General features: G+C 45.3%; 1 protein-coding gene across 5 annotated transcripts in view; it reads right to left on the bottom strand.

The window, feature by feature from the left end:
- Positions 1-12,596, bottom strand: part of KANSL1 (KAT8 regulatory NSL complex subunit 1) — a 184,638-nt gene that overhangs the window by 4,652 nt on the left and 167,390 nt on the right. For all 5 annotated transcript variants that reach the window (XM_061588031.1, XM_061588032.1, XM_061588030.1 and 2 more), the window contains one exon: positions 458-570. In XM_061588031.1, the coding sequence (XP_061444015.1) occupies positions 458-570 (113 nt within the window). The remainder of the gene's footprint in view (positions 1-457; positions 571-12,596) is intronic.

Genomic DNA, 12,596 nt, shown 5'->3' with positions numbered 1-12,596 from the left:
AGCACTTCTAAACTGTTCTGAGGCAAATGCTCTCAGATGCTAGTGTCAGTTAATAACCTAGCCACCATATTCTAGCCGAGGGATTAGGAACCTGTGGCCTTCCAGACGTTGTTGGACTCCCAATCCCCATCCAACCCAGCCAGTGTGGCCAATTAAATGCTCAGGGATTATGGGAGCTGGAGTCAACATCATCTAAAGGGCCACAGGTTCCCCATTCCTGTTCTGGGCCAAGTGCAGTTCCTGAAGGCAGCCTCAGTTTCTATCCTAGTATGTTTTAGGCACCTTTTAGGTTCCAGAGGTGCCTCATCACTTGTTCGCTCAAACAAACCCCGGAACAGGGACTTGCCACTGGCAAGACAGGCACTGTCTGTATGGCAATACAGAGGAACCCTGGAAAGCAGCTACCAAGGCCTTTGGACTTGGGGCACTTTGGTGCTGAAACAGCAGCCAGCCTTACCTGCTGCCTCGCCTCTGAGGTGGCATACTTGTGCTCCAGAGCCACCTTGCCCGCTCCATCTCCTCACACTTGGCATGGAGAGTGGCAAAGGCTGCATCAGATAGATCTTCTATCTGGAAGAGCAATTACATGAGGTTAGCATTCAGCTCATCTCTAAAACTTCAGTGGCTGGAAGGATACTTTACAAAACACTACCTAGCACATCATGAAGATGTCCGGGCACAGCAGCTCAAAACAGCAGCTGCTCTTTGGATGGAGGCCTCCCTCATCCACCCTTAATTTTCTGTACATGTGTTGCTGGAAGGGACAGTTCAGACAACCCCACTAGTTTCTGAAAGTACATATATGTAGTCATTTCAGATGGATTAGTACTAATTAGTTCTAATTCAAAACTCAGCTGTGCAACAGGAAAAAATCTTACAGCAGGATTCGTTCTTAGGGGGCGATGACCCTCATTATACTCTGTAAGCTGATTAAGGCCTCTCCAACGTGCTTGACCTTTCCTGGCCAAGAATGGCTGAAACAACCTTTTCGTAAAGCACATCAGTACTCTGTCTGTGACTGTACTTATGGAGGCAAAGGAGCAATATTTTTTATTGTTACTTGATGTGGAGTAAAGGAGCTTGCTGCCATGTGTATCCCCCTCTGCCCAAATCATTCCACATGCCAAACCCAAACGTCAGGAGCTGCTGCTTTTCACTTGTTCGGCAACATTCAGAAATCAAAAGACTCTGATCCACAACAAGCCAAATTCTGTATACGAAATGTGTTTAACACATTCAGCATATGTCCTTTTTTGCCTTTATTCTAGGGGAAAGGGGGGGGGAGAAGCCTGCAGGTACACAGAAACGTATTTACATTTTAAATGTGTTGGGCTCAAATATATTTCTGTGCACCTGGAGGCTCTTTCTCTCTCTCTTTGCCCCCCCCCCCAAATGTTTGGTGCCTTCCCATTTTTCTCTTTTTAAATATTGCATTGTGTTACTTCATTCTGCAAAGAGTAGCATACAGTGGTAAAATGGGAGTACATGAGAGGGCATCTGGGTTCAACTTTGTTGTAAGAAACGGAAAGATCCATGCTGATGCCTGCATATTTTCAAACACTTCTTCATGAGGACTAGAAATTAAGAGGCTTAAGATTTTTCTTCTTCCTTCCCTGTAGTATGAGTTGAGATTTTCTCTGACCTTCTCCAGGAATCATATTCTGTACAAAAGGAACTCAGAAGAGAAGAGGCTGAGCTCACACAGTAATTGATAACTGGAAAAAGTCATCACGTGGTTTTTAAAAAGCAGCCACTCTCCACTAATGAAAGTCTCTGTGATACAGCCCTCACATGATTAGATCTATATTCAGCCATATCTTGAAGAATGCTCCATTTCTTTGGATGAGATTAAATATGACCACCTGGGGCTCATTTACAAGAAGTTTCAAAGGGAAAAGGGAAAATCCAGCATATGGGTAACTTTCTCATCATAAAATGATCATACAAACATCTCCCCCCTTCCCAAGAAGATTTTCCTATCAGGCAACTTAGTGTCATTGTTTAAGCATCAAAATGGACTGTTGGTCTCACCTGAAAGGTGGTTTTCCCAGGTATCATGCCAACAGGTAGACTGTAGCCCCACCTCAGCTGAAGGCTGAGACAGGTGCCCTGCCTGGTCAGTTCCTTCAGACTCTACAAAGGTATATCAAATACCCACTAAAAGCTTAACTACAGCAGCAGGTTGTGTGACTATACAGAAAGCCACTTCAAGAACAGTGGTTACAGGTAAGTGCAAGCCTGCTTTCTCTTTAATGGCTTCTGTTTAATACTACGCAAGAGAGAGCGGCAAGATCTTGTCTGGATGAGAGTGCAGAGGTGCCTTCATGCAAAAATGTGCCATAGGACTGCTTTGCTTCCCTGGCCTCTTTCATGTTGTCAACATCAATGCCACAGTGTTTCACAAAGCCAGAGAGGACCATATCACTGCTTTACAACTCTGTCCCGCTGAGACACCTTTGTGCAAGAAAGCCAATGGTGCTTTAATACTTTAGTCTGAAGAACACAGAGCTGTAATAGATAGTATTTGACAGCCTTGCAGAGGTGAGCTTGTTTGGACACCAAAGATCCCAAAACAGGTCTTTTTGTCTCCTGCCCTCCCCCTTTGCCCACAAGTGAAGTACCTCAAATAGAACCATCTATGGATACGCTGAGAAAAAAACACCTCTATAAACACCTCTCTGCAGCAATATTGTAACTTTGTCCATTACTTGAGATAGGGAAATGGCCTTCTCTGTAGAGGTGGCGGAAAGTAAAGAGAACTTGTTGTTGTTGTAAACTTTATTGCCTGGCCATAGGCCTCTGCAAATCATACAATCAATATAAAATCATACAACTCATTAAAAGAAGCACTTTCATTAAAATGTCGAGGGTATATCCTTAAGTCCAGTATAGAATTTCAGTTCAACTTATCTACCACAAATCTGCTTACCAGTATTCTGACGAGAGGCTGGATATCCTATGATTGGTCTGCTTGAAATTTTGTCCGGAGCTTCTGCGCTGCCAGAGCGAAAAGAGCGACACGGTACGTGACCGTTGGGTCAGTATCGGATAGGAAAAGAGCGATGGTGGGAGCTATCTGTTCATGGTCCACATGGGGCAAAAGGCCATTCAAAAATTTGGCACGTGGGTGGATATAAAGTGGGCACTTTAGCAAATAGTGGGGCAGATCTTCCACCACCAAACCCCCACAAATGCATAGCTGCTGGGACCAGGGGGTCTGATTATATCGGCCTTCGAGGACTGCACTTGGCATTGTCTGGAACCTAAGGGCTGTAAATGCCTGCCTGAGGTTTGTCGTTAGGAATTGGTCCAGATATCTTGCTCTAATATGATCACATTTAAAAACTCCAAACCATTTGGAGAATTTAGAGTTAATTATTGCCAGCCTGTCAAGTCAGGCACTATGCTGAAAGATAACCTCTCTAAGCCTGGACTTGTTGATGGAAGTTGAGAGGACATGCAGGGGTATGTGGTAAGTATGGCAGATCTTCACAAATTGGGAAGACCAGAATTTATCCTTTAGAATTCTTTCAACACAGGTTTTTAAAATTAGCCTAGCTGGGGCGAGTGGAGTAGCTCTCCAATAGTTTAGCAGAGCAATATGGATCCGTGCTCTAATAGAGGGGAGACCCACCTCCGCACGCAGTAAGGCCGCTGGTGTACTGATAGGCAGTAACAGGAGTTTTTTCAAGAAATTGTTTTGGACTGTCTTAAGAATGCATATATGAGAATCCTCCCAGCCCCAGACGGGAGCTCCATACAATATCTGAGCTAATACCTTGCTCTGGAAGATTTTCAGTGCAGGTGTAACTAAATTACCGCCTGCTGAGTGGGAAAAATTAAGAATAGCTCAGCAGGTTCTTAAAGCTGTAATTTTGGTAAATTCAATATGCTTCTTCCAGGAAAGGTTATCGGTGAAATAAACACCCAGATATTTGAATACCCGGCATTGGTCAATCGGATGGCCATTTATTGACCATTTAAGATTATGGGGCCTATTTCCAAAAACCATGATCTTTGTTTTGGAGTAGTTGATTTGGAGCTTTTCAGAGTCACAATAACTATTGAGTCTTTCCAGAGACCTTCTTAGGCCTATGCGGGTGATAGATAATAAAATCATATCATCCGCATATAGGAGCATAGACACTTTCCTTGGTCCCACAGAGGGAGAAAAAAGATCTGGACCCGAAACTGCTGTGACGATATCATTTAAATAAAAGTTGAATAAGAATGGGGCAAGGAGGCAGCCCTGTTTTACCCCTTTGTTAACTGCGAACGGATCTGTTAGGGAACCCGAGATGCCCACCCTAACTCTCACAGTGTTATTAGAATATAGAGTCTTTATTAGAAACAGCAGCCATCTGTCAATATTAGATTTTGCCCATTTTCCCCATAACATTGGACTATCTATAGAATTGAAGGTGGCTGCCAAATCGACAAAAGCGGTATACAAATGTCTGGTCGGGCCACGCACAGATTGTTTGGCTATAAAGTAGAGGGAAGCACAATGGTCTATTGTACTTTGACCTTTACGGAAACTGGCTTGTTCGGGGATGATGACCTCTCTTCCACTCTTCCAGTTTCCGCAAAAGGAATTTGGCATATAGCTTAGCCCCTACATCCAGCCAGCTAATAGGATGATAATTATTTGGGTCTTGTCTCTCACCTTTCTTAAAAATTGGGATGATAATACTCTGGCTCCACCCTTCAGGGAACACTCCAGTGTTATTTATCTGCGTAAACAGACTGGCCAGAACCGGGGCCCACCAATCGGGGAAGTTTTTGAAGATTTCTGGGGGCAGCATATCCTCGCCTGGTGAGGGCGGAGATAAGTTCTTTTATTTGAACAGCTGAAACTGGCGGCCATTGGGGTAGTGATGGGTCCCGTAACAAAGGAAGGGACTCCCAGTCTGCAAACTGGGGTAATTGAAAGTTAGCAAAATGGTCATGCCATGCCCTAGCGGGAATCAAGCATGGTATCGTAGGGCTTTTTGAACGAATCCCTCTTGTCACCAATTCCCAGAAATCTGGCAAATGTCTCCTTTTTGTATTTTATCAGAGTCTTATATGCTGATCTTAAAGATATTAAACTCTCACGGGAGAATGTTGCTGGATCTCTAGTTGCTCTCCGACCATAGTTCATCAAATGTTTTCTAGCCAATTTGCATTCTGTATTGAACCAGGTGCTAACCCAATACTTAGGAGACTCCAAGGATGTTTTCTGGGTCAGCCAAGGTCTTAAGACATTAATGATGGCTTGATAATGGGTCAGAGTCTCCCCCTCCGAGTTCAAAAGTTTTTGCCTAAGTGATTGTAGGGGCTCACGGGACAGGAGATACGCCATCGTGGTATGAATGGAAGTGGACCAACGGGTTCTCTGTCCTGGGACCTGCATTCCCTTGGGGTTATACCTTGGGGGGGACAGGGATGGATGAGGAAGCTTGAGATACAGCATCAGGGGGAAATGATCACTTTCCACCCTGTTGTCTACTTGAAACCTTACAACGTCCGATTGCAAAATCCCCAATACAAAGATATAATCTCACACTGGCTCCTCTGCTAGTCATATAAGCATAAGCACCTTTAGATAAATCCACTCCTGAGCCATGGGGGCATTCTAACTGGAACAGATTGAGTAACTCTGCCAATCTGCGGCCCTGTTTATTAGACTGGGTATCCTGGGAAACCCTATCGTTCAGCGGAGAGATGAAACTGGGACCCTGGTTCGAAGAGACCTCTTCCTGATGTCCATTAACTCCCATACTGGCATTGAAGTCACCACATAGTATCACACTCGTGGCAGGAAATTGTCGCCCTACTTTGGACAATATGTCTGACAATTGGTCCCAGATAGAATCGGGGCCCACAGACCTGGCCATGGCTGGGGGGAAATAGACGTTAATACAAATAAGGGAGCTCATTGAATTACCCACGAGTCTAATAACCTGCACGTATTGTGAGCAATTATAACACAGAAGCTCAGACTCCACCAAAAGGTCAACCAAGATAAACATACTAAGTCCACCACTAGCTCGTCCTTTGACATTACGTTTTATCGCAGGGCTAATATGCGCCCGAAAACCATGGAGAAGTGGAGCCTTCTCAGGAGGGAGCCAGGTTTCCTGAAGGCAGATAATCTTAAATTTTTGGAGATAAGAGACCCAATCTGCATTGCAGAATTTATTATCCCAACCCATTATGTTCCAAGACAAAATTGGGAGTAGTCAGTCCTGGCTAATTAAATCAGCACCCTTAGAGTAGTAAACACAACCATTCACTTTATGGCGGAGGGTGGGCAGCTCCTGACCCGGGGTGCCACTCTCCCTATGATTTGTTTTGGGAGCACTCTTAGATCTCATCACATCATCTATTCTCCTACGGGTCGCAGCCAGGGTTTGAGGGCAGAGTGTCTTTACCTCAATAGGTATAGGTGGGATGGGGCTCCCTGCCCCAACAATCCCATGGGAGGGGTCAGGTCGCCCAATTCCGCCTCCTCTAATTGCCTCATCCTTTGCCAACAGCCGGGTGAGGTGGAATTAACCAATTCTCTCTTTGTAGGGAGAGGGGGTGAAATATCAGCAGGCGCTGAAGTGCTGGAACTCATTACAAGGCTTCCTTCTTTTGTGGACCGAGGCCCTAAAATTGGGATATCACTATTGAGGGAGGATGGAGCTTGCATCCTTCCATTCCTTGAGCTAACCAACAAGGGGATAGATAAAGGATCCGTAGAGAGCTGCAAGTGAATGTTTTCTAGATAAAGTTTCATTTGATTAAGTCTAGTCAAAATTCCCAATCTACCACTTAGTGGGAGGGAACCGAAGGAGTGCAGCAGCGTGTTTTCATCCTCATCGAGGGGGTCAAAAGGCCAAACGGATAACTGTCTCTCTTCCTGTTTAGGCAGGTCCACAGGCCTGAGATATTCCGTTGGAGAAACTTTGTCCCCTCCTATGTTTAGTTCAATGGGATCCAAGTCAATAAGAGGTCCTGAGTTCGTCTTCTCCTCTTGAGGGAAGGAGCCATAGTACCTCCATCGGGGGACCAAGTCCTGAGGAGGGGCCTTGTTTTCAAAGTACCTAAGAATTATGATGCCTTACTGCGCCAGGGCCTCCTTATGTTGAAGAATTTGACTGACCACCTTCTGTGAAGAGAAGGTGGCCACTGCGTGTGCGTTAATGCCATTAAAATATAGATATTCCACCTGGGCTACATCCGCCATTTGGAGATGAATCATAGGGCAGCACTTTAAGACCTCCAACAAATGTAATCTACGATCGTGTTGAGGCCATAGGCTGGCGGGCTTGGGATAGTCTGCAAGCACCAGCTTGTCTTGGTTCCATACTAGATTCCATTTGGGATCTAACTGTGTTGGAATTGAAGGCTCCCTTCGTAGGGCCTCCTGCCACGAATCTTGTATTACGGCATTACTTTCCTGGCCTCCACATGTGGAGGCCCTTTGCGATGGCAAGGCCGTGGTAGAAGGACTCGTATTGGATGCATGCTCTTGGATCGTTGGTGGAAAGTTTTCACAAGTGCTCTCTTGGCGGGGGCCAACCTCTTTTCCCTTTTCCCGCGGCTTTGGTTGGCCCAGAAGATCAAATAATTTTTGAAAGTTCATTTTATTGCCCCGGGACAGTTTTTGATTTTTCAAGTTTTTGATTTTTTTCTTTTACCTTAAGGGGCTTCCTTTTTCTCTTGGTAACACCACCTGAACTAATGGGGGGAGTCGGAATCTGATCCCCCATGGGCCTATCTGTTGCCGACTGAGGGTGGCAGGTAGCCAGATCCTCGCACTGGGGAGGAACAGGAGGTTGTTGATGAAGCTCCACCAGAGTCGTTAGAAGCTGATTGCATTCACTGAGAAAAGCTTTTATAAGCTTTAGCTCTGTTGCCATCGTAAGCAGCCCACCAGATATTAAGTGATGCTGATCAGAATCCATCGTTTCGGCTTGTGTACACTGCTGACAGGGGTCTGTTTTTATAGAAAGTTTGGTGTCCCGTTCCCTGTCTCTCTCAGCTGTACTCATACATAGGTCTGGCATGCTTAGCTCTTCAGATGGAGTCGGCTCAGAAATAGAGCTAACACTCCGCAAAGGCTCCACAGGGGACAAAGATGTCCGTTTATGTTGCCCCCGGGGAGGAAGAGATGAGGTTGATTTAGTTGCCTCATTAAAAGAGAGGTGTTGTGTGAAATTTTCCATATCATCATTCTTCGCCAATGCGAGTTCTATTGCCAAGTCTGGAGCTGAAGGCATATCGTCCCTCCATTGCGCATGATTCTTGGTTGTAAATGACCAGTCACAGGGGAAGGGTGTGGCTTGCGTAGACAAATTCACTGTCTGCTTGTGCGAAATGGCAGGGAAAAAATGAGTAATTTTTAACTGGTTTTGCTGATTTTCGATGACATTTTCTTCAGAATGTGGGGAGCAAAGATCCCCCCGGGACCTCTTCCTTCTCCGTCTGTTACTACAGGTGGGTATACTTTTAAGTGGTGAGCTAACATCTAGAGCTTTCCAGGCTTTCCTAGACAGAACCATGTGAGTGATTATTTGTTATTAATTACCTAATGTTTGGTTGTTATAGTGTTATAATAATAAAACATTCAAATATGAGCCGGGAGTTGTTTTTTCCCAAAAACCTGATTGCAGAGAGCTGTTGATAAGCTACTGGAAAACTCACGGCTCTAAAGGCCGTCGGAGCAAGCTAGGCTCATTAATTAGCACTCTGTTCTTTCATCCAAAGCGGGAGTATCCTCAAGGCCACAGCAGCCGGCAGCTTGGTTTTTGGTAAGTGCCTTGCTTAGAGCACAGTTTTCCAGTCTGGAGTGAAATATAAATGAGGTCTGTGCTATCCTTAGCAGCTGGGGGCAAGGCAGTAATAGGTTTGAGTAAGGGTTTCTCAGTTATAGTTAAAGATGTTAAACAGACAACCGGGGGAAACCAGCACCTCACTCGACGCTGGAACCGGAAAAGAGAACTTAAGAATGCAAGAAGTGCCTTGCCAGATCAGACCAAAGACCCACTTAGTGCTGCACCCTGTTTCCCACAGTGGCCACCTAGATGCCTATGGGAAGCCCACAACAGGACATGAGGGCAACAGCCCTCTTCTGCTATTGTCCCCAGTGTCTGATATTCAGAGGCATGCAGCCTCTGCTCCTGGACTGCATATGCTAGTAAGGATCCATTGGTCCATGAGCATGCTCTCAACCCATTTGTTTGGAAAAAAGCAATTTGTCACCCAACATCACTGACGGCTATGTTAGCTCTGGTGAAGAATAAAAAATGCTGCTGGGTTGTACTGAAGCTGCCTTTAGCTGAAGATGAATGAGACTTAGTGCACATCAGAGATGCACTAGTCTGTTCACTGGAAGGTATCTTCTCCTTCAAAGGCACATCTTCAATTCTCTTTCAAGAAGCCTTTTAAGTAGATATCTTATTCCAGTCTGCATCTGTATTGGAATTGTTTTTAATATGTTTTTAAATATGTTTTGGTTTTAAAAGATGCTTTTAGTGTTTTACCACTTGTTTGCTTCCCTGGACTCTCTTTGGGAGGAAGGTCGAGATATAAATTTAAATAAATACATAAAAAGCTCTGGTTTTATTAGAAAGGGAAAGAGAACATAGCCTAGCTAGACATGACGTGCAGCAGTGAGGCTGCTGCTGACATTGTCCTGGTTTGACAACCTAGGTCATGCCTGGCTGTTTTAATCTGCTGCCTGGTTAATTCTTGAATTTACTGGCAGCGTGCCCCAAGAATGTGGTCCTTCACTTCCACAGGAAAAATTGCTAAATGCCCCCGTGACTCCCTGGAAGTTAGTGATCTGAAAGGTAATGTTTCTTAAGGCCTTTTACCACTGGTGGTGATACACAGGCCTGAAGAGATTGGTTTTGTGATGTGGATGACAAGTTTGGCCTTGCTGACCACTGCTGTGTGAATCTGGATGCCTAAGGATTTGGTTGAGAATGTAGGAGGGAAGATTTAAGATCCTGGCATCAAAAATTAATGATCGCCAAACTCCATCCTCTTACATCAAGGGCTTTGCTTTCCTATAAGAATACAGCTTATTACCAAATGTTTATATGGCAACAAGCATACAACAGCCTAGTTTGCACATGAGGCTAAGCCAGGGATGGGGAACCTATGGGCCCTACAGACTCCAACTACTATCATCCCTGGCCACTGACCACGCTGGCTGAGGACTACGGGAGTTGGAGTTCAACAACATCTGGAGGACTACTGCTTCCCCAACCCCAAGACAGTAGTTAGCAATTTACCTAAATGCTCCCAACTGACCTGTTTTGCTTCTCCCTGCTTGCTCTGGGGAGAAACAAACCAAAAACCACAAGCAATCCCTGGCTTTGTGTTATGACTGAATCAAGAATCACTGTTTGTTTCACTCCAACAAATCATGATCAGTAAGCCAAGAACAAAACTTGGCTACATATCGTGATCTGTTGAGAGCAGAACAAACCACAACACCCTAGTTCATATGTTAGCCACATGTTAACATGAGCCAAAAGAAGCAGGGCACCCTGAAGGAAGAGCCATCCATTAAGAACATAAGAACATTCAGACACAGTAAGCCATGCTTTATGGTAAGGGGAGGCAACATGCTGCCCACCAGTTGTTGCTGGACTACAACTTCCACCAGGCTCAGTCAGCATGGCAAATGAACAGACTGATGGGAGTTAAGAGTCCAGCATCATCTATAGGGCACTGCATTGGATACTCCTGGGTTATAGCTTACTGTCACATGCAAGGTCAAAGCGCCACCAACTTTTCCACCATCTGCTAATTTGGATTGAGTGAGTAGCTGTGTCTAATTAGACACTTGTAGCATGGACAAGTGGCATCAATACCACCGATCCAGCAGCCAAACCAGACAAAGGGATATATTGCTACAATGTAACTAAATCTTACATATGCATGTAGATCTTTATTAAACTTCAGTGTCTTTTTAACATATCTGGATCTGCATTGCAGTCATGTATGAAAGATGGTAATAAAGTACAGAATCCCTATGTGTGCTGATTAATTACAATTAATTTGACAGCCATGATGACATGCTCACAGGTCTCTCTCATGTTGAAAACAGGATTTCCAGTGCGCTATATCACTTGTTCTAATACCAAACTCAGGTAGATTCTAGACAAAATGGGGCATGGTTGGGGGAAACTCTAGGTTTGCAGAAGTACAATGAATATAAATATATAAGACAACAAACCTCTGTTAACCCCCCAAAACAGCTCAAACTCAGCATACTCAGCAGCCACAGAATATAGAGTCATAGCTACAATGGAATGCCTTGCTTACAGGGAATGGCTGGTTTGATCCCTAAACAGGAGCACGTATTTTGAGAAGATAAACGTTAACATTTATTTCGAAAGTGGTTTTGTATGATTCCTCCTGCAACTTCTAGTACATCATGGGAACGTTTTGGGAAGTCCTCTCATGGATTTCGACAGCCAGCCAGCCAGCCATTTGCTTAAGTATGGTTAATCATGGTTTCATGTGAAAATTCCCACTGATGGATGATCATTGGGTCAGTAGATTGTGTTCATTAAGCAGAGACTAGAATTCCTTCCTGTCATGTAGACATTTCAATACAGTAGGGCCCCACTTCTTGGCGATCAGCTGGAGGGGGGGCTGGAGCTCCCCGCACTCCAGTTGATTGCACCGGAGGAGGGGAAGATCAGCTGTAGCGCACTACAGCTGATCTCCTCCTCCTTGGGGGCAGTCAGACTCCTGCACTCCAGCTGATCGCGCCAGAGGAGGGGAAGATCAGCTACAGCGTGCTACAGCTGATCTTCTCCTCTTCTGGTGCGATCAGACTCCCGCTCGAGCTACAACTGATCTCCTCCTCTGGTGCAATCAGCAGGTTAGGTTCCAGACCCCCGTGCTACAGCTGATCCACTTTTTGGCGCTTTTCAGCAGGGGTCTGGAACCTAACCTGCCGTATGAGTGGGGCCCTACTGTATTCTCTTGGGATTCCCCCCCCCTCCAAAATTGTGATCCTGGAGTTTACTCTTATCCCAGGACAAGAAGTGTTTAGACTTCACTACTATCGGGGCCCAAGAACTTTTTTGTCTTTTTCTTTCACTTTCTGGATGGATCCCATAAGTGTCACTGCCTCTGGACCTCTTTCTGCCCTTTGCATCCCATCCATCAGCCGCTGCCAGCACCACCAGATGCATGGGGGCAGGAGCCTTTAATGCTGCCTTAGTCTTCAGGGGAGAGCAAGTGTGGCATAGTGGTTAGTGTTGAACTACGACCTGGGAGACCAGGGTTCAAATCCCCACATAGCCATGAAACACACTGGGTGACCTTGGGCCAATCACTGCCTCTCATAGCCTCAGAGGAAGGCAATGGTATACTGCCTCTGAATACCGCTTACCACAAAAACTCTATTCACAGGGTCACCACAAGTCGGAATCGACTTGAAGGCAGTACATTTACATTTAGTCTTCAGAGTTTTAGAGAGCTTACAGGTGAGCCCTTTGGGGGCAGCTTGGTCACCTTTCGCTTGGACCTTTTCTGGCTAGCATCCAGATCTCAAAGAACCACAGTGGGACATCGTTTATGTACACCGCTTAGATTTT

The sequence above is a fragment of the Rhineura floridana genome, chromosome 11 (assembly GCF_030035675.1).
Source record: "Rhineura floridana isolate rRhiFlo1 chromosome 11, rRhiFlo1.hap2, whole genome shotgun sequence".
Lineage (NCBI taxonomy): Eukaryota > Metazoa > Chordata > Lepidosauria > Squamata > Rhineuridae > Rhineura > Rhineura floridana.
This window is presented reverse-complemented; position numbering and strand designations above follow the sequence as displayed.